We start from the raw sequence: 19,401 nt of genomic DNA, 5'->3' as shown, positions 1-19,401 counted from the left end.
CATTATCCTTATCGACCCGAGTCCCACCCCACTTGGATCGGAGACTGTGTTCGAGTCTCTTCCATACTCCGTATAAGCATGGAGCATCAGGATCAGAGTCAAGTCACATATCCAGAGACTCCAGGAACACCACCTCGTCCCCCCTATTCTCCGGTCACTCCGGTATTCGCACATCTTGCGCCGGTCACCTCGGACGAGCCAAGAATTGTCCCGCCACCAGCATCTCCCTCTCCAACATCGCCAGTTTACAACTCTCAAAACACATATACAGGCTATGCATCTCCTCCGCCTCCAGCAAATCCCCCAGTATTTAAACCGCAACCCCCTCCAGTGCCGATCTCCGAGAGTGATAACCCCGATGCAATCGCACTTCGGTCTGCGATCTCTATCCTGCAAATGCAGAAACAACAAAGCTTGCGGGACATCCAGGCACTCGATCGCATGAAAGAGGCAGCGAGTGCTGACCCGGAAGGATTTGCGCGCGATTTGGCAGCTGGAAGGCTGAAAACCGAGGACCACGGGGCTGTGATCCAATTCACCGAAGACGACGCCATGGAGGACGGCCCTGGAGATTCCAAACGCACAAACGTAGATGGATCGCCCGCGTCCAACTTCGGTCATATCCCAACACCACAGAATGTGGTGCGAATGCCCCCGATCAATTGGGCCAAGTACCAGGTTGTCGGTGAACCACTCGATCGCATGCACGAAGAGCAACTATATCGACCAACTTCAGGTCTACCGAGTCGTGAACGTGCACCAGAGCATGTCCTAGCCTCACCTTATCGACCGCTAGTCGACCATCTGGAGACGCCCTCCCGACTCGGTCGTCCCAGCAAGACCAAAAAGACATGACCCCGAGAATGGGGCTTTGATGACCATCATGGACTTACGGACTTCACGATGTTATGTATTTTTTTGTTAGATCAGGCAATTGTTTGTTTTGTTTTGTGTTTTTTTTTACATGTATTGCTTTTCATTTCGCTCGGCGCTACTGCACGCCCATTGCATGGAGTACTATCAGTTTCAATCAAGATTATATCCTACATCTTCAACAATTCCTGCAGCTCCGCCCCCAAAGGATAAACCGTCTCCTCAGGCAGTCGAACCCTCGCACCCTCCACATCCCCATCCTTCAACAACCTCTCAACCTCCTTCATCAACCCAGTCACATCAGTAATCGAGACAATCCACTGATCCACGAGCATCCCAACAGCCTCCCCACTCAACCCAATCTGAATACTCCGATGCCCTAAAGGCCTAAACCCCAGATCCAAATCCCTCTCCGGATCCCATTGTACACGCACTGGACTCGCACGCATTTTCGCCTGCCATTCTTCTCGCTGGATCTCATCCCCGGCGGTTGGTGTGTAATGGCTCAGGCTGGCATTTTGTAATGCCCATTCGAAGCCCGAGCGCGTGATTTCTATTGCTAGGATGTGTTCTTGGTTTGCTTTGCTTGCCCATCCGGATCGGTAGGCCATCCATAGGAAGGAGGGCTTTATCCAGGTCATTCTTGTCAAGGAGAAGGGCGGCACGAGGGTTTGGGCCTGCAGGGCTGGGATGGCTATTGTTGGGCTGTAGGCTTGGTAAACCGTTATTGTATCCGGGGTGTATTTTGCTCGGATTTGTCGATAGACTGGTGTTGGTGTTTTTGTTTTTGGTTGTTTCATTTTGAAGGAGTTTGTATAGATCAGTGTGGTGATATGTTGGAAATGTTAAAGCTTTGGTTGAACAGTAGTTGAAATTCCAAATACTACTGTTCTTATAGTCTCTTTGGCTGATTTCTGTGTTGACTTGGAAAATAGTTTATTGACTCATTCGACTCTAGCTCTGTGGCTGATTGTCTTGTCATGATCCACCTCGTATTCAATTCCACCGCACCAAACCCGATCGATCCCCCGCGACGCCCTAATATCCCTAGTAGGATCCTCCCGAAGAAGAACCAGATCGGCTCGTTTCCCTTCCTCAATCACACCCCGATCCAAGAGTCGAAAGAACTGCGCAGGAAGAATAGTAGCAGCGCGCAAAACTTCACGAGGTGATAATCCCGCTTCCACAAGCAGCTCCAATTCACGATGTAATGATGCTCCATGCTTGACATCGAAGAATGAATTCGGCTCTTCATGGCAATCGGTGCCTGCAAGGATAGGAACACCCGCACGGTACATGGTTGTAACCGAGTCTCGGGCATTCTCGTACGTCTGGGCTCCCTGGCTGTTCCTCTTGGATCGCAGTATAGCCATAAACAAGGAAGGTTTGAAGATCATACCAAGTGCCGCGCTGAGAGGAGGGTTTGCCGAAACGGCCTGCATCATAGTCAAAGTCGGCACCGAGATGATATTATTCTCAATCATTTCCTTTGCTGTGGCTATAGAGATTGGTTTATCTCGTGGGACATGGGTGATGAGATCTACTTTCGCCCTCAGTGCCATTTCGAAGGGTGTATAGGTTGAAGCATGGGCTACAACCATCTTGTCTCTTTGATGTGCAGCTTCGGTTACTGCGTTAAGAGTCTCCTGGGCTGGGCCTGGGATGTCAGATATCAGTTTGATGTAATCCGATCCTTCCGCTATTCTTTTCTCGACGAATGCCTCGGCATGTTCGGAGCCTGCGAGCAACGCTTCTTCCAGGAGAGGCATCATGCAGCTGTGGAGACTACCTGCAGCTGTGACTGGTAGCCCGGCACTTCTAATGTCAGGAAGACCGGGGGTTTCTCTGAGACTGTTCATCTTGTCGGCGGGCCACATTGCCATGTCCAAGGCTGTGGTTACTCCATTGGCTGCCAGTTGCTGCAGGTGACCAACATGATGGAGATGCACATGGCAGTCGATTAAACCTGTAATCAAGAAGCGACCTTTTCCATCGATGATTTCGTCGGCGTTTTCTGGGTTGCTGCTAATGATACCCTTGTGCATGACCACAGTTTGAGGTCCTGTGAACTCCGATCCGTCGAAAACATGCACATTCTGGAGAACAATCTTCCGTTGAGTATCATGGTTATCTGAGAATAACATATTGAATGAGTGATGAGATGAAGGCTTCGAGGGTTTCTCGAAGCCCATTAAAGTTGCGGATCCTATGCGGGGATAGGCCCCACAAGGAAAGCTTAGAGGGGATCTATGAAGCTATTGATCAAACGGAGGCCTGTTGGAGTTCTAGTTCATTCCTAATCTGACTATTCACTGCGGAAAAAGAACTCAACAGAATGTAAAAACACGAAGGAATCAAGGTAAGCCAGTGCCACCGATACCGAAAAGAACGAAGAAAAGAGAAGGAAACACCTCAAACATAACTATCAGGGTATCAAACGAAAAACGAAATCTCATGAAAGAATCACAAAGCAGAGAAGCATGCTACAGAGTGAAGGCCCATGAAAAGATGCAATTCGCAGTCTTCAGCCACGGGAGCCACGGGAGCCACGAGAGCCACGGTGACGACGGCGGCGGCGATTAGGAGGAGCAGCTGAAGGTAGAGTAGCCGATGAAGCCGCGGATACTGTAGTAGACAATGGAATAGGAGGAGCAGGAGAATTGTGTCTGGCATGAGGGTTGATAGGACCAAATGGAGGCTGTGGGTATGGCTCATCCTCGGGCAAAGACTGCATGAATGCCTGAAGACGCTCATGAGCCGCTCGAACCCGCATATTCACAGTCTCGCCGTCATCATCAGGGACCTTGGAGTAGCTCTGGCCCTCCTCCTTGCCCTCATTTCAGGTTTCTTCTCAGAGTTCAGCTTCTCAACGAGGCCCAGCTCCTGGAGGCGTCTGGTATTCTTCCAGATGAGAGCCTGGGCGACAGGGTCATGAGCTCTGGTTTGAAGCAGGATGTGGTTGAGCCCAGCTGCGTTGACAGGTGGGAGAGCGAGAGTTCTCTGTTCAATCTTGTTAGACTCACTGCTATAGTTGAGGGAGGGATATATGATCGAAGATGACTGACTCTAGTCATGCCAGAGGGAGGCATAGGAAGCTCCTGAGCAGGGCGATCGGCCGACATGGGGATTTCTGCATGCGAGGAGGCTGCGATATCAGCAGAGCTGTGTTCGCCCTGCTGGCGGTGGTATCGAACGATAGCTTGAGTCCTTGCTTGGGAGCTGTTTTGGTGACTGGCTCGGGTGTCACTAAAATGCATCTGACGACGGCGACGCTCTTCCATGAGTCGATTCTCATCTGGATATTGTTAGAAGAAATTAGAGGGGCCAGTCAATATAGCAAGGAAGAGGGTACCTTCGGTTTCGGTAGTGTTCGCCATGGTTGTGGTGGATGCAGGAGAAGTCACTTCGGCTTCGGCTGAAAAGAGTTCAGAGGGACCGCCTTGGAGGAGGATGGGTGAAGCATTCAATAAAGAGCGCATGTCGAGGAAGGAAGAGTTCGTCACATCGCGGTCCTCATTGGGGCGTGCCATCTTGACGATGTGAGTTGGTGGGAGTTGTGAAGGACTGCGTAGTGCGCGTAAGTCCTAAAAAGGATGCGTAAAAAGACATTGAGTCTGGCATTCGAACGAACAAACGACAGCCAAAATACTCCGTGCGAATTTTAAATGAAGTTGCTTCAATTCTAGGTAGCCTCACCTGCTCATTTGAACAAGAGGTGTTGTATCAAACAACATCTCTTTGGGACGACAATTATATTGCTTTCATTGTTACGGAAACTATCCTTGTGAGTTCAGATATAAGAACTGAAGACCCGAAGAAAGCAATATAGACAGTTCCACTGCTAAGAGAGAAACTAGTAGCCCTAAGGTCAGACAGAAATGAGACTTCATCGATATTCGAGCTGATATGTGCCGATTGACACCATTTTATACAAGCCGGGTTTAATCCGCAGGAATTAAAGAGATGATAATGCTTCTTAAAATACTTGAAAGCCGAACTTGTATGTACAAAATGCGCACCTTGTAAACAAAGAGACCCTTCTATCTAACCCAGCTTAAAGCTTTGCCTTTGCATTCTTCTCAAACGCCTCTACATCATCCAGTCCTCTCTTTTGAACAGCATGATTCTTCTCCTCCACATTATCCCTCCACTGCAAATTCCCAGCATGGTCATCCAAGCCACTCAGGGTCCGGGCATACATCTCTTCCTTCATGGTACCATAGATGCCCGTTGCAGCCTTTGTTTGCAGCTTGCGATCCTGAATTAGAGCCAGAGCTTCCGGGGCACCACCAACTGCATCGACAATTCCAGCCTGGAGTGCATCGCGTCCACCCCAGCGACGGGCTTCCAGAACCACATTCCGGAAGGTGACTGGGGTAAGCTTCTCACGGAAGATACCCATCATGGGTGTCTGAAGAGGGACACCGAACTCTAATTCATTGACACATAAGAATCCACGATCTGGGTTCATGATTCGGTAGTCATGGTACATGGCCAGCATGAAGCCTCCAGCGAAAGCGTGTCCGTTCAAGAGACACACTGTTGGCATGGGGTATCTGGAGTCCATGTTAGCACGTCGCCCGTTCAAGGGATGGGGAAGTCCCGGCTTTTGATGATAATATATTGCAGATACGTACGTCAAGAATCGTCGGAACAGTCTCCACAGCCAGTTTTCCAGGAATCCTTCGGTTTTGCTCACGATATCGAGATCAAGTCCATTACTGTAGAACTTGGCAATGCCGCTGGTAGTGACCACAACACCCTTGGGGTAGCGGTGCTCAATAATATCAAGAGCGAGAAGTAAAGCGTCGATAAAAACGGGTGTTAGGCGGTTGTCCTTTGGCGAGGTAAAGGTAAGAACATAGATGTTTGCATGCTCTTTGTCTGTGCTCGGATTTGTGCAGATGATTGACCCTCCAGTTGAGCTGATTGGGACAGTGAATAAGGACGCCATGGTTGCAGATGCTAGAATAGAAAATCCCAACGAGAGATGTTATGTTTGAGTCGCCCTGCGTCTCCCCGAGGGCCGGGTTTCTGAATACTAATCAGGTCCGCGGCATCACATGTGAAAGGCCAATGACATCATCACGTGACGGTATATAGTCAGAACGTTCGGCGTTCCTCTGATTATTGCAGATTATTTGATATCTAACGAGATCAAACTCGAGTAGGCTTGTTATGGTTGATTGTGGAGATAAACGAGTTGAAAGGGTATTCGGCCTTTCTGGAACATGATATATTGTTCGCCCCAAAGGAGATAGTCATTCACCACGCTAAGACCCAGACAGCTGTCGAAATGATATAGTTCGATCTTCAGAATACTCTTGACAGGTCTGTCTGTGTCTAGCCATAGGCACATAGAAAGTATTAGCGGCTAAATGAGCCTATGAGTGATACAGAGCTTTGTTACGGCTAACAAGGTCCTTCACCCTACCGGATCTACAGAAAACCTAAACTGCAATAGAGAAGATCACCAATGACTATATCTTCGGCTAGATCTCCCACTGAATCGCTTTTTGGGGAAATCAGGTTGAAACGATGCTCACGGCGACTACTTTTCCTGGAGGCGTCATCGCCACTTGCCGAAGTACACCCCGAACTCATCGATTACCTCGGTAACCCGAACACCACTACACATCGACACAGCGAACTCATGGATAGTAACCAAAGAGCGACTCTCTGTATAATCTACAACTAGAGAAAACTATCCAGACCAGATCTATCTTCTCGAACGAGATTAGTCCCTAGTCCGACTTCCAGAATGGCAACCACAACACCTAATCATCAACAAGGGGCAGTGGTGGTGAACCCTGGAGAAAGTGCCCAAATCAGTCTTCGCAGTGACCTACCAGTAGCCACCCCAGGGCCAAATGAGGTTCTCGTCAAATTAACCTGTACCGGCTTATGGTAAGCACTCCCAGAAACATGCTACAGTCCATACAAGTAACTCCAAGAAACGAAAAGCCGGTCGGAGCTTCGCGCCGTCCAAGCTTGGGGTGCCTACAATTCCATTATCGGTCACGAAGGAGTCGGCATTGTGGTGAAAGCAGGTCCTGACGCCTCACAATCTCTGCTCGGCCAACGAGTTGGTGTCAAATGGTTGTACAGTGCATGCAACGAATGTTCCGTTTGCAAGCGCGGTTTCCCGCACAATTGTGCCAAACAGCTTAATACGAGCCGTCATGTGCCCGGCACACTGCAGCAGTACGTGATTGCGGATGCGAGGTTCCTTACTCTCATTCCGGAGGGCGTGGCCGATGAGGTTGCGGCCCCCTTGCTATGTGCTGGACTGACCATGGTTGGAGCTTTGTCCAAGCTCGAGAATGAGTTGAAGGAGGGGGACTTTATTGTCATCTCGGGATCTGGTGGCGGCTTGGGCCATATTGGAGTGCAGATTGCAGCTAGGATGAAGAAGTTGCGAGTCATTGCTGTTGACAGTGGTGATGAGAAGAGGAAACTGAGTCTAGACTCTGGTGCAGAGGTGTTCTTTGACTTTAAGACCGATGATGTCGTGGCCCGGGTGATGCAGTTGACTGGAGAGGGTGCACATGCTACAATCGTTGTCCCTGGAACGGAGGATGCGTTGAAAATGGCCCCAACTCTGGTGAGAAACATGGGTTTTATTGTCAATGTTGGGCTGCCCCGAAATGATATTTCAATTCCACTTTCAGCTACATTGTGCACAGCGAGAGGTATGACTGAATCTCTCTGTCTTCGATGGCGTCTGCTAATCTTGGTTAATATAGGTCTTACCTTCATGGGATCTTCTGTGGGAACTGAGAATCAAATGACCAATCTGCTCAAGGAAGCAGCAACAGGGAATATAAACCCAGCTATTGAAGTTTTCGAGTTCTCGGCCGTGCCGACATTGATTGACAGACTAAGGGAGGATGGAATTACCGGAAGAGCAGTCGTGAGATTGCCACAGTGAAGTGAGGGAGAGCCGAGAAAAATAAAACCAATCTACAATATGACATGCTGAAAATGAATTCTCAGAAGTTCCTGATCAAATCTGGGGGAGAAGGGGTATTTCGTAGAAACTAGCGACTCGGGAATGTGGACCTCCAACCGGGCTCATTAGCGCTATGAAATTCCCTTTAGCCTTAGCCAGTGGATTTTCAAACAAGTGGACATTTTCTGGACAGTCCTGACCTAACAGATTGAGTGAAAATGCCCAAAACGCTATTTGGAGACTGTATTTCCTGAAACCGGGGACGGATGTACACTGTAAGGCCGAGGGCTTCGCATGCAAGATGCGATTTGTCTATGATGGCCCAAAGCTCCACAAACTCCATGATTCAGGATTCATTCAGTCACTCACAGCGAGTATAGACTCAAGCACAGACTATTTGACTTCACCTGGGCAGGGATAGTTCACTTACTCTTTAGCTCCACGTAAACATACTTAAACTGGGGTCCCTCTTCTCATGATAGTTCTAATATACCCCCATCACTCAAACCTCTCTCATACTACCCAGCATCTTTCCACCAACTTCTCATCATGTCCGAACAGAATTGGCGCCCCGGAAAGCGAGTAGCCATCGCCGGCGGAGGCCCAGGAGCCATCTCAACAGGTCTCGCCTTCCTCAAGCGTGGCTATGACGTGCGCATCTTTGAACGGCAGCCCGAATGCAAGGCCATCGGGGGCGCTGTCCTCCTGTCGACACCTGTCTTAGCAATCCTACGATCCTACGGACTGAATCTGGAAAATGTGGGTTCCTATACGGTAACCCATTTCCAAAACCACACCGGCATAGAACGTGTCCAGCTCCCCTTCAATGAAGAGGTCGAGCGACGCATGGGAATCAAAGGCTGGCACTACGGAGTCCTGCGCTCTTCTGTTTTCAAGAAAATCTTGGATCTCGTGCCGGAGGGTATCATCCATGCGAACCATGAAGTAACGGGCTATGTCGAGCTCGAGGATGGTGTTGAAGTCGAGTTCAAGGATGGAGCCAAGGTCACCGCTGATATACTTGTCGGCGCAGATGGAATCCGCTCGCCGGTTTCACGACAGGCTTTTGGCGAGCCTGGTCTGTTCCATACGGGAATTCGTCTGTGGCTTGCTTGGTGCGATTATATCCCTGGCATTCCGGAGAATCACGGTGTTATTTCTCATAACTGGCAGTACCAGGCTAGTTTCTTTCCTATGCTTCACGATGGTAAACCGGGCTTTGAATGGTGGGTCGTTGAACCATCATGGGAAGGAAAGCCTCTGCCTGATGACCCGAAGGAATATCTGACCAACATTCTGAAAGGCTGGCAGGAGCCTATGCCTCGCTTCCTTGAAGCCACCAATTTTGATACGCAGGTGTATCGATGGGAAATCTACAACAGACCTTCTATGAAGAAATGGTCGACTGGCCGTGTCGTATGTGTCGGCGATGCGGTGCATCCGGTATCACCATATGCCGCATATGGCATGGGCATGGCTATTGAAGATGGCTATTATCTGGCCAGGTCACTAGATGGAGTTGATTTGCGAGATTTGCGAGCTGTCAGTGCTGGTTTTGAGCTCTACGAAAAGCAGCGCGTCGACTATGTCAATCACAACATGGAATTTGCACGGTTCTTAGGAACAATGTTTCATGCTTTGCCTTGGCCTCTTGCTAAGGTTCGTGACTGGATTTTTGACTACACCCCGTTGTTAGGAAGTTACTTGAAGAAGGGTTATCTAAAAAAGTCCGAGGAAGAGACGTTGAGTTTGAAGGAGCTTCAGGTTATTTAGGGGTTTCTGTCCTGAGTGAAAGGCTTGGGGAATCATGTGCATAATATATTCTCGTGTTTGCCAAAATACAACAAAATAGGCATATTGGATCTAGTAACCCTCAAGTCCCACGGCAATGCTGGTTTCCACAGTAGTCCAACCTGGTTGGCCGTAGAAATCCTGCAATAGCTTTTCGGCCTTGCGAGCAGGGATAACATTTGTTAAATCATGGCCGTCGGTAGGAGGGTCGGGAATCTGAGTGTTATCAGGTCGAAGCTTTTTGACAATGTTGACCATCTCATTCAGATTGAGAGGCGTGGCAAATCCGAAGATCCGCTGAGAAATGGTGCTTGGATCGAGAAGGGCTGCTGTATGAAGACGCGCAATGTCAACAACATCTACGAAATATTCTGATACAATATAAATTAGCTGAATTGCAAGAATAGGAATACCAAGCAGATTGTACTTACGTGGGACATAAGTCTGGAATACTCTAGTATCACCCTTGAGAAGACCGCGAACCCAGCCCATTGTTGAGCCGTGGATCTCGGGGTGTAGGATTCTTCCCAACTATAACCAGTCAGCATATTCGGATATATCAAGCTACAATTGCACGTACCGAGAATTCTGGAAGCACGGTGTTGAATTCAAAGCCAGGCTTATGATTCTCAACCCATTCCCACGCTGCCTTTTCCCCTTCTGTCTTGGAGGCAGCGTAGCAGAACAGACCCTTGAGCTGTAGCGAGCTGTTTGGATCCCAGGCTGCCCTAACGGCTTCATCATTCCATGTATCTGAACTTTTTATGAGCCATGAAAATTACATCGAGTCCCACCGTTGCAGCAACTTACTCTCATCCACGCTCACGCCCTCCTTATCAGCCTCCGGGAATAGAACCGCCACCGACGAAGAAGTCAAAACCACCCGCTGGATCTCGGAGTGACGAGACGCCGCCTCCAACACATTGCGGGTTGCCTTCACCACCGATGTTATGACCTTTTCCGGATCTGAGTCAAAAGAGACATCTGAAGCCTGTACATTGGCATGAATCTCGTCAGTCCACATCAAGAATTACCGGATTCAGCACAGCATACCACATGAGCAACCCCCGAAACACCTTTCATCACTTCAGAGATTACATCCACATCGTCAAAGTCCGTCAGAATCACCGACTCGTACGACTCCTCCCCAAATTTCTCCCGAAACATCTCATCAAGCCATGGTTTCGGTGCGCGAACTGCCCCGCGCACCTTGAAGTTTAATTCCAGCAGACATTGAATGATATTACTTCCCACAAAGCCATTGGCTCCAGTAACCAGAATGCGCGAGCCCGCAGGCAGACGGTGAAGAGAGTTGGCCATGACACGGATGACCGGGATGAGTCTCGTGTGAAAGAGTGAGAGGAACATCACAAGCGGGGAGCGGCCTGTGTGGAGTCGAATAGAGTTCTAAGTAAGCGGGCATGTTTGTGCAATGGGCCGAGAGGGTTGGATTGCAGTCAGAGTGAGAGACTTGGACACAGTGATCCGATGCTACAGGGGCTCTGACTGGCCTTGGAACATGCAACTCGCAGCCATGGGCAGTTCGCTGACCTGCAATGCAGCACATCCATGTAAGTGTCAGTCCCGAGGGTTTGGTACGCGCAGACGATCTGTGGTTTGATTTCCGAAGAAAAAGAGATAAAGACAGTGATTGGGTTGAGAATACGTGAATGGGAGAGATTACACAGATTCTACTCGATTCTATTGTTTGGCAGCCTCTACATATACTGGCAACGGTCATCCCCAAGATATAAGCTCATGCGAACCCTGGTTGCAGTACGGGAGGCCATGACGTCACCGGGTGGATAACAGGCCTGTCACTTTCTTCAGCAGGAACCTGCTTCTGACAACCATACTCATTGATCACTTATATATCATCCCAATTCCATTTAGATAAATCTCACGCGTGAAAATGCAGACACGCTCTAAAACTCAAGTCGGCCAACCCGCACAACCGCCAAAACAGGCAGCATATGAACAGCCCTCGAACCCAGTCTCGCACAACCCACAGGAACAACGAGCACCAGCCGAGACAACACGTCACCATGGCGACTCAATCGCGGCTATAACCCGTACCGCCAAATCGAACCCGTCTGGCGACGAAGCCCGGGCTCGTCTCGACGAACAGCACAGACGACACGAGCAGGAATTGCAGAGTGCGTCGGACGTTGATCTGGAATATGGCGTTGAACAGCAACCATCGGAGGGGCATATTGCAGAGGCAGTTCAAAAGAAAGGAATGGGGGTTCAGCGGGCACAGGCTGGTGCCCATGCTGGTCCGGTCGGGAGTGCAGGGGGTCCTGGCCACCCGGGGTTTGGCGAACAAGAGAGCTTAACGGCGAATATGGACCAGAAGAGGTTCGAGCACGAGACCTTACTCGGGGAGAGGGTTGGTCATAGTCCCGCGGAGCCGGATGGGGAAATTGCGGAGAGAGAGGCCGTCAGACAGCAGAAGCTGGAGCGGGACGCGAACATTGATGTGGAGGGCGCTGTCAAGGAGGCGACTGGGGATCCTGTTGTAGGTCACTGAATAGTTGCATCTCGTCAACCTGGATAGCGATGATGTATGACAAGAGCCGTTGCAATGTCATTGTAAATGGGCATGGCTTTCATTAATAGTTGCAGACTAGCTAATTGCAGCTAGTATAAACATGAGATTGGTATTATATGCACTTCGAGGTCGATGAATGGGTATGATAAAGAAACCGAAAGCGCCAGATATGTGAGAGATGAAAGGGCAGTGCGCAAAGGAGATGAGACATCAGTCATCGTGATCATCCGTGATACCCATAGAGACCTTCTTGAGTTCAAGATCTTTTTTCAACTCTTGAATACGGCGGCCCTTTTTGTTGCGAAGAATGTGGTTCTGGACCTTCTCCCACTGTGCGGTTTCAGTGCGAATGAGGGCCTCCAATTCGGCAACTTCCTCGCGCTGCTGCTGGAGCTGCTGCTGCTCCTCCAGCTGATCGTCATCCAGTTCATCGTCATTGTCAGAGTCGCTATCAGAATCGGCGCGGCCAGTCTGGCCTCTAGCGGAGGGGTATTGAGGAATGGATGGCGTGGGAGCTTCCTCCTGCTCGCCGGGTGCATCGTCATCACCAGCCAACGCAGCCTCCATCTCAGCTGCGAGAGTATCTTCGAAGTCGTCCATGATGTCTTCATCGGCTTCGCCGTATGCATCCTGCTCCTCATCGTATTCGTCTTCGTATTCCTCAGCTTGTACCATTCCCTCGGCACGGTTAAGTGACGTGCTGTCCACAAGCTCGAACTTTGGAGGAAAGATCGATTGTTCATCTTGGGCTAGTAGCTCTTCCACGGCCTTCTCAACTTGCTCAATGGTGCGGGTGCTGAGTCGATCGCGGAAACGTCGCTTGCGAACCCAACGAAGCGGAGGTGCGAGGCCGTGTGCGTATTGGAGGGCTTTGTCATCGGGAACTTGAACGTCCGGAGGAAGTGGGTAGTCAAGTGCCTCTTGTTCACTGTTTACTCGTCCAAGAACCAAGAGCATCTGACAGATATCCGCCGACTTGTACCAGCCACGTCGATCCCAACTCTTCATGCCTTCGATGATACAAGGCAGATCCACCAGCGCTGCGGCATATTGCCTGCCTTTGATAGTCAAGACGGCGCGACGGCCTTCACGATTGAGAGGTTTGAATCCGAACCCGTTTCCTTCAACCGAGCGATCATTGATTGCTTTCCGCAGAGCTTCACAATCTTCTCCTGGCTCCATCCGTAAGATGAATTGTTCTTCGATGACAGGGTCCGCTTCGGTATCTGAGGCCTCCGAGTCATAGCCCACGCCGACTGGCCGGTTAGGGACAACTCCCTTGTTCTTGATGCGAATTGACTGCAGTGCTGGCTTCTTGCTAGGGTTCAGCTTGAGGCGTTTCGGGCCTTGTTGGACAGGCACGGCGGGTTCAGGCTGAGCGACATTTTCGGCGGGTCGTTTTTTCGTCGGTTTCTTCTTCTTCGGTTTCTCCTCACTTTCTTCGGGCTGTGGCTTGCGTGCGATCTTGAGAGTGAGCTTGCGCTGGGGTTGGGGGGTTCCAGAGGCTGTAGATGGTGCTGTTGGTTCTGGCGCAGGTGCCGGGGCAGATGCGGACGCTGGTTCAGCTGGGGGGACCGGCCTCTTCCCAAGCTTCAGCTTCAATGTAGGTCGCGGGGCATCCGACATGATGCCAGTACGAGACAGATCTCTTCAGAAAGGGGAGTTCAGTAAAATGCGAGTGAGTGGTTGAACGGAGAAGTGTAAGAGGAAGAAGACGCGGAAGCTGGAAGTCTCCGCCCTGGCCGCGTGAACTTCGTCTTTTCGTCTCCCAGTACCTTTTCTCCACCCTTGACTTTCTATTACTTTCGCCTCGATAGACTCACTTTCCTATTCATTACCTCAAATTCTGACCATACAATCGGATCCGGGGATTCATTCATTAATTGCCTGCCACAATGTCGGGCCCAAACCTTCACAATGCTCTCCTCCGGCCTCCGATCGTCCAAATCCTACGCGCGCAAGGCTTCCACTCCACACGTCCGTCCGTTCTCGAGTCCTTGCAAGACCTGACTGGCCGATACATCATGATCCTCGCCTCCTCTGCTGCCGACCATGCGGCCAACGCCCACCCACAAGATCCAGTCCCCGCTCTGGAAGACATCTACCAAGCTTTACAAGATGCTGGTGCCATCCGACCACAATTACGAGAATGGGAGGAGGAATGGCAGGGCGAGGAAGATATGCGTGGCCTCGATTCTTTTCTTGGCTGGATCACTGGCCCAGCCCACCGCGAAATTCGACGAGTCGCTGGCTTCGTCCCGAGTGAGGGTGACATGGTTGACCGAGACGCGATGGAGAAGGAAGATTATCTCACATCCTTGAAGAAGAAGCACAGCAAAACTGGCGAAGAGTCTCGCTATGCTGGAACTGTTCTGGGAAAGAGTGCCGAAGAACATCCGATCGTCATTGAGGGTGGTCTCCCCAGCATCCAAGAATGGGGCGCGCAGATCCGAGCACGAACCTCTGATCCCATGGATAGCGATACATCTGGTGTGAGCAGTGCCCCGAGTCATCTTTCCGACGAGGAAGGGGTGGCCGCCTGAAGGTGATCGCGGCCCAACACCTGTTCCCTTACAAACCAAACGATCTTAATTCCACAACCCACACCCATGACGAAATATTAGCCCTCGCCTCGGGCATGCACACCAGACGGCATTTCAAAATCAGGTGCTCACGGAACTGAAAATGTCCCGGCTTTGACTCACCCCAGTGACACTTTGGTTTGCCTCGAAAGGTTCCGGCTCTCGTCAGGCTTGACTATGTGATGCCCGAGGCAATGATTCCACTCGTGCTGCTCGGATTCTTGGCCCAAATCGCCCTGTGCTAGCCTATCATCGCCTGGTTTGATGAGCCACCGGCAATGTTGTCTCGCAGTTCCAGGTATCAAAGGAGCACTGTATATTGTCAACCGCTGTGTGGATCTAGCCACAAAGCATGCTGCAAGAGGATGACCAGCAGACACTCAAGCGGATAGCCATAAATAACCAAAAGCAATCGACAGTCATCAATTGTTGTTTGCCGTGGTTGTTCACTTGGACAAATAGGACAATATTATATGAGAAAGACAATATTGGGGTTCGCATCTTTCAAATTATGACAGCTTTAAGTGTGCTCCATAGTCTTTCATAGGACAGCGACGGCTATCGATATACCAAATCCAAATCTGATGCCCTTGTGGCTCTTCTGTAAACAATTCCTGCTTATACATCAACTGCGTGACCTGGTCACACCCTAATCTGCAACATCCTCCGTGCATTCGGTCCAAGAATCAATTCGACTAGTATATTAGGGTTTTAATGCTTGTAAATCTAAAGTCCAGGGTTAAAAGTTTAATTATTCTACATGTTTCTAACTATCACATCTGGGGGACCGCAACACGGACGTTGAACTGCTATTTGCCGAGTGGAGGCAGACAAGGAATCCCCGGAGTCCCCCGCAATTTGCCCCTTTTGTCGCTTCCAGGGTTTGCGTGTTGGGACTTTGCTTTACTCGGTTCCAGCTGTGTATGATCTGAGACATCACTGGAAGCTACCGCCTCATAGCGCCACCCAGCTTAACCCGACTTGGCCGACTTGGCTTGGAAAAAGTATGTCCAAATGGACACCGAGAAACGCCAACACGAGGATCGGAATACAGTATCGGTAGTTGGCCGTAGCAGCCCGAAGAAGCCTCGGCCAGACCGTTTCAATCGGTTCAGCCCTGGTATCAGACAGCCGAGACGCTATATTAGACGGCTGCGATCCCCGTCACACGGAGGGCCCCGAATACCACTGGTTTCTGTAATTTCCCGGCATTTCATGTAGTCTGGAACTCCCACGATTGCCGCCATTCTTACCCCAGACAGGCCTAATACGATGAACTGAACAATGAATCTCCACTGTTTTGTCCTATCGCCACATTTGGCTTCGACTCTGAACCAGTCCTACCCCAGTCCCACCCGATAGCTCAACAACTGCCCCATACCCCGGAATGATGATTACATATCGTTACGAATCCCCAGAGTCCGCGGGGTTGACCAAGACCCCCTTTTATCTGGCCCTTTCTGCTGATCCAAAATCCTAACTTGGTTATACATTTTTGTATGGACACTATCACCATGGACTCTCCCGAATATGCCACTGGCACTACCCAGTCAAAGTACGATTCTGATTATATTGAGGAAAAGAATATTGGTGGGAACCTCGCAGACCCTACTTCAATACTATCTGAGACGCACAAATCATATCTCATTGAGCGACATGGCACACTGGACTTGGATCCCATCCCTAGTATGGATCCGGCAGATCCATACAACTGGCCATCATGGAAGGTGAGCATTCAACAAACTTCCCTCCTCTCAGTACTTATGTTGACAATATGACAGAAAGTTGCCAACCTGAGTCTCGTTGCGTTCCACGCTTGTATGGGTACATTTACTGCGGCTGCAATTATCTGTGCTTATGAAAATATCGCGGAAGATTTGGGCGTCACAATCCAGCAGGTCAGTTATCTGACATCGTTGCAAATTGCAATCTTGGGCGGTGCTCCATTGTTCTGGAAGCCGCTCTCTCATCGATTTGGTCGACGTCCTATCTTCCTGCTCTCGTTGATCCTGAGCTGTGTTTGTAATGTCGGCTGTGCGAAGAGCACAAATTACGCCACCATGGCGGCATGCAGAGCTCTCGTTGCGTTCTTCATTTCACCTGCTATGGCTATTGGTAGCGGTGTTGTGACCGAGACTTTCTTTAAACACGAAAGAGCGCAGTATATGGGTGTCTGGACTCTGATGGTCACCTTGGGGGTACCGATCGGTCCTTTCATCTTTGGGTTTGTTGTTCAGCGTGTTGGATACCGCTGGGTCTACTGGATTTTGGCAATCGTAAGTGATTTGTGCTTTTAAATCGATCCTTTACGTTACGTTACTGACGACAAAAAGACAAACGCCATCCAATTCATTCTCTACATCTTCTTCGGACCCGAAACTCGTTACATTGGAGCCGATATTCACTCCAAGTCTTCTGCATTCAAAAACGAATATATTTCCCTCCGCCGAATTGACCCAACTCCTATGAAGTTGAGGGAATTCTGGCACCCGTTCACATTGTTCACCAATATCCCCGTTCTGCTCTCAGCAGTCGCCTACTCTATGGTCTTCCTCTTCGCATCAGTTCTTAACTCGGTCGAAGTTCCTCAGCTTCTCCAAAGAAAGTTTGAGCTTGACGCACAGGAGCTCGGTTTAATGTTCCTAGGTCTCATCGTCGGTTCTCTGCTTGGTGAAGTGCTTGGTGGATTCATGTCCGACATGTGGATGAATACCCGTGCCCGGAAGATTGGACAAAAGCCTCGCCCCGAGTTCAGACTATGGCTTAGCTACATTGGCTTCTTGCTGAGCATTGCCGGCATGGTTGTCTTTTTGGTATGCACCGAGCAATCGGCCACTGGCAAATGGGATGTCAGACCAATCATTGGAACTGGTGTTGCTGCCTTTGGCTGCCAGGTTGTTACTACTGTCCTTACTACCTATGCCGTCGATACTTATCCCCAAGATGCGGGAAGTGTTGGTGTCTTTATCAACTTCGTCCGCTCGACCTGGGGATTCATTGGACCTTTCTGGTATGTTTTCATTCAGGCTGTGTTTGAAATTGATTGAATGCTAATCATGTTCAGGTTTACATCTATGTTCGAGAGTATCGGCATCGCCAATAGCTCTGGCGTTGCTGTCGCGTTGATTATGGGTGCTAGTTTCATTCCAATGGCCCTGATGCACTGGCAAGGCAAGAAGTGGTATCCTAAGCGCGTGGATTGAACTGCCCCCGTATTTTTGATGAAAGGGGATAGCGGAAGCTTTCATGGGCAGTAGTTTATAGGTTACTCGATTCTTGATTAACGAATTTATTTTTCTATTGGGGACTTTCTGGAGAAAAGAAACATTTCGACACAGTTCTGGTATTTCAGATTCATACATATGGGCTTCCACTCATGTTTTACTTTCCTTCTTGTTTCATTATAGTCCCTGAGGAATTGTACTGATGATGTTGCAGTAAATAATGTCTGATATTCAAACCAAGTTGGACTGCCCCCACAAGTACATATGATAGCATGAACAGAGACCTTATGAATAATTAACTGAGGATTGATATTTAACCTCTGAGGCATGTTTTCACGATTCAGTCTCTTGATTTAGGAATGATCCTCATGCTTAATTTGATCAACGGACTTTGCGGTCTAGATCATACACTTATACTTAGGAAGTAGGAGTGGGCTAAAACATTCCACAAATGGGCCAAGTCAACTCTTCTTCAAGGTCTCTTCAAAAATGTATTACTCCTTTCAGATCAGATTGTAAGGAGAAAAGCAAGGTAGCACAATAAGTAGATCATGCAACGAGTAACTTCTGGCAACGGCAATGTGGATAGGCTACCTCAACGCGGATTTGAGTAAATAAATTGGTCTAAAATCGTAGCACTCGTAGTCATGAGCGTGATACACGCGATATCATAATCAATCCTTGTCGTTTTGTGTACGTTTCCGAGTTCCGATCCTGATCTTTCGGGATAAGGTGCTCATCTCCATTTGCGATGAGGGCTTCAACGAGAGTCGCTCTTCCAGCGTGAATAAAGCCCAGTCGTCGGTATAGTTCAACAGTAACATCATTTCCCGCCTTAACAATGAGCCGGATTTGAATATCCCGAGGAGAGGCCCTATACGACCGAAGAGTATCAATGGACGACTGGCACAATTTGCTGCCGAGTCCACGGCCGCGATGTTCCGGGAGGGTGAACAGGCTTAACATCTGCCATCGCTCTTCCTCCTCGTCAGATCTCTGAGGTGGCTGGCCGGCTTCTAGGGGTAACTCAAAATCGGCGCTAGATGAAGGCCCTCGAAGAGTGACTTGACCGATCCATTGAATGTCATCGGGGCAAATGCGATCACAATTGGATGGCGTGGCGGCACAAATGAAAACTTCTCGATCTGGAACAGTGAGGCGATCGACCCAATCCGCGTCGCTGAAAGCTGCTTCAATGTCGTAAGTAGACGAGAAAGACCCAGGTGAAGTCTTCAATGCTTTTAAGCGTAGGTCTCGATATTTTTGAGCGGAGGCGTTGATTCCATCCGTTTTCGAGATAGGGAAAAATGAATAGGTAAAGTTAGAGGCCATGATAGAATAGATTGAAGCATGTATTCCATTACCATGCCAATTAGTTATTTATATGCAAGAACTGCCCGAATTACATGACTCAGAACTAGCAAATAT

The 19,401-nt window shown here is 49.5% G+C and overlaps 13 protein-coding genes across 13 annotated transcripts; 6 read left to right on the top strand and 7 right to left on the bottom strand.

The window, feature by feature from the left end:
- Window positions 1-78: 78 nt before the first annotated feature.
- On the top strand, window positions 79-855 carry N7511_003682 (uncharacterized protein; the record flags this gene model as incomplete). The annotated part of the gene is made up of 1 exon (XM_057126107.1): window positions 79-855. The coding sequence occupies one exon, from the start codon at window positions 79-81 to the stop codon at window positions 853-855; it is 777 nt and encodes a 258-aa protein (XP_056984997.1).
- Window positions 856-1,043: 188 nt separating this feature from the next.
- On the bottom strand, window positions 1,044-1,673 carry N7511_003681 (DUF4291 domain-containing protein; the record flags this gene model as incomplete). The annotated part of the gene is made up of 1 exon (XM_057126106.1): window positions 1,044-1,673. One exon carries the CDS (start codon window positions 1,671-1,673, stop codon window positions 1,044-1,046), a length of 630 nt encoding a protein of 209 aa, XP_056984996.1.
- Window positions 1,674-1,817: 144 nt separating this feature from the next.
- N7511_003680 (amidohydrolase family protein) lies at window positions 1,818-3,017 on the bottom strand (the record flags this gene model as incomplete). The annotated part of the gene is made up of 1 exon (XM_057126105.1): window positions 1,818-3,017. The coding sequence occupies one exon, from the start codon at window positions 3,015-3,017 to the stop codon at window positions 1,818-1,820; it is 1,200 nt and encodes a 399-aa protein (XP_056984995.1).
- Window positions 3,018-3,397: 380 nt separating this feature from the next.
- N7511_003679 (uncharacterized protein) lies at window positions 3,398-4,403 on the bottom strand (the record flags this gene model as incomplete). Its single annotated transcript, XM_057126104.1, has 4 exons — window positions 3,398-3,688; window positions 3,745-3,873; window positions 3,939-4,168; window positions 4,226-4,403. 4 exons carry the CDS (start codon window positions 4,401-4,403, stop codon window positions 3,398-3,400), a joined length of 828 nt encoding a protein of 275 aa, XP_056984994.1.
- Window positions 4,404-4,927: 524 nt separating this feature from the next.
- Window positions 4,928-5,827, bottom strand: N7511_003678 (enoyl-CoA hydratase/isomerase family protein; the record flags this gene model as incomplete). Its single annotated transcript, XM_057126103.1, has 2 exons — window positions 4,928-5,429; window positions 5,511-5,827. The coding sequence occupies 2 exons, from the start codon at window positions 5,825-5,827 to the stop codon at window positions 4,928-4,930; spliced, it is 819 nt and encodes a 272-aa protein (XP_056984993.1).
- An 807-nt stretch (window positions 5,828-6,634) lies between these two features.
- On the top strand, window positions 6,635-7,804 carry N7511_003677 (zinc-dependent alcohol dehydrogenase; the record flags this gene model as incomplete). The annotated part of the gene is made up of 3 exons (XM_057126102.1): window positions 6,635-6,780; window positions 6,838-7,565; window positions 7,620-7,804. The coding sequence occupies 3 exons, from the start codon at window positions 6,635-6,637 to the stop codon at window positions 7,802-7,804; spliced, it is 1,059 nt and encodes a 352-aa protein (XP_056984992.1).
- A 570-nt stretch (window positions 7,805-8,374) lies between these two features.
- N7511_003676 (FAD-dependent oxidoreductase) lies at window positions 8,375-9,598 on the top strand (the record flags this gene model as incomplete). The annotated part of the gene is made up of 1 exon (XM_057126101.1): window positions 8,375-9,598. One exon carries the CDS (start codon window positions 8,375-8,377, stop codon window positions 9,596-9,598), a length of 1,224 nt encoding a protein of 407 aa, XP_056984991.1.
- A 90-nt stretch (window positions 9,599-9,688) lies between these two features.
- N7511_003675 (uncharacterized protein) lies at window positions 9,689-10,936 on the bottom strand (the record flags this gene model as incomplete). Its single annotated transcript, XM_057126100.1, has 5 exons — window positions 9,689-9,987; window positions 10,048-10,147; window positions 10,197-10,369; window positions 10,427-10,607; window positions 10,670-10,936. 5 exons carry the CDS (start codon window positions 10,934-10,936, stop codon window positions 9,689-9,691), a joined length of 1,020 nt encoding a protein of 339 aa, XP_056984990.1.
- Window positions 10,937-11,528: 592 nt separating this feature from the next.
- Window positions 11,529-12,146, top strand: N7511_003674 (uncharacterized protein; the record flags this gene model as incomplete). Its single annotated transcript, XM_057126099.1, has 1 exon — window positions 11,529-12,146. The coding sequence occupies one exon, from the start codon at window positions 11,529-11,531 to the stop codon at window positions 12,144-12,146; it is 618 nt and encodes a 205-aa protein (XP_056984989.1).
- A 231-nt stretch (window positions 12,147-12,377) lies between these two features.
- Window positions 12,378-13,793, bottom strand: N7511_003673 (transcription initiation factor TFIID subunit 7 family protein; the record flags this gene model as incomplete). The annotated part of the gene is made up of 1 exon (XM_057126098.1): window positions 12,378-13,793. One exon carries the CDS (start codon window positions 13,791-13,793, stop codon window positions 12,378-12,380), a length of 1,416 nt encoding a protein of 471 aa, XP_056984988.1.
- A 269-nt stretch (window positions 13,794-14,062) lies between these two features.
- N7511_003672 (Bromodomain associated domain protein) lies at window positions 14,063-14,710 on the top strand (the record flags this gene model as incomplete). The annotated part of the gene is made up of 1 exon (XM_057126097.1): window positions 14,063-14,710. The coding sequence occupies one exon, from the start codon at window positions 14,063-14,065 to the stop codon at window positions 14,708-14,710; it is 648 nt and encodes a 215-aa protein (XP_056984987.1).
- Window positions 14,711-16,263: 1,553 nt separating this feature from the next.
- Window positions 16,264-17,952, top strand: N7511_003671 (uncharacterized protein; the record flags this gene model as incomplete). The annotated part of the gene is made up of 4 exons (XM_057126096.1): window positions 16,264-16,476; window positions 16,531-17,025; window positions 17,083-17,759; window positions 17,814-17,952. 4 exons carry the CDS (start codon window positions 16,264-16,266, stop codon window positions 17,950-17,952), a joined length of 1,524 nt encoding a protein of 507 aa, XP_056984986.1.
- Window positions 17,953-18,618: 666 nt separating this feature from the next.
- Window positions 18,619-19,305, bottom strand: N7511_003670 (GNAT family N-acetyltransferase; the record flags this gene model as incomplete). Its single annotated transcript, XM_057126095.1, has 1 exon — window positions 18,619-19,305. One exon carries the CDS (start codon window positions 19,303-19,305, stop codon window positions 18,619-18,621), a length of 687 nt encoding a protein of 228 aa, XP_056984985.1.
- Between the last annotated feature and the right edge of the window lie 96 nt (window positions 19,306-19,401).

The sequence above is a fragment of the Penicillium nucicola genome, assembly GCF_028828085.1.
Source record: "Penicillium nucicola strain IBT 29836 chromosome Unknown utg000003l, whole genome shotgun sequence".
Taxonomy (NCBI): Eukaryota; Fungi; Ascomycota; class Eurotiomycetes; order Eurotiales; family Aspergillaceae; genus Penicillium; species Penicillium nucicola.
This window is presented reverse-complemented; position numbering and strand designations above follow the sequence as displayed.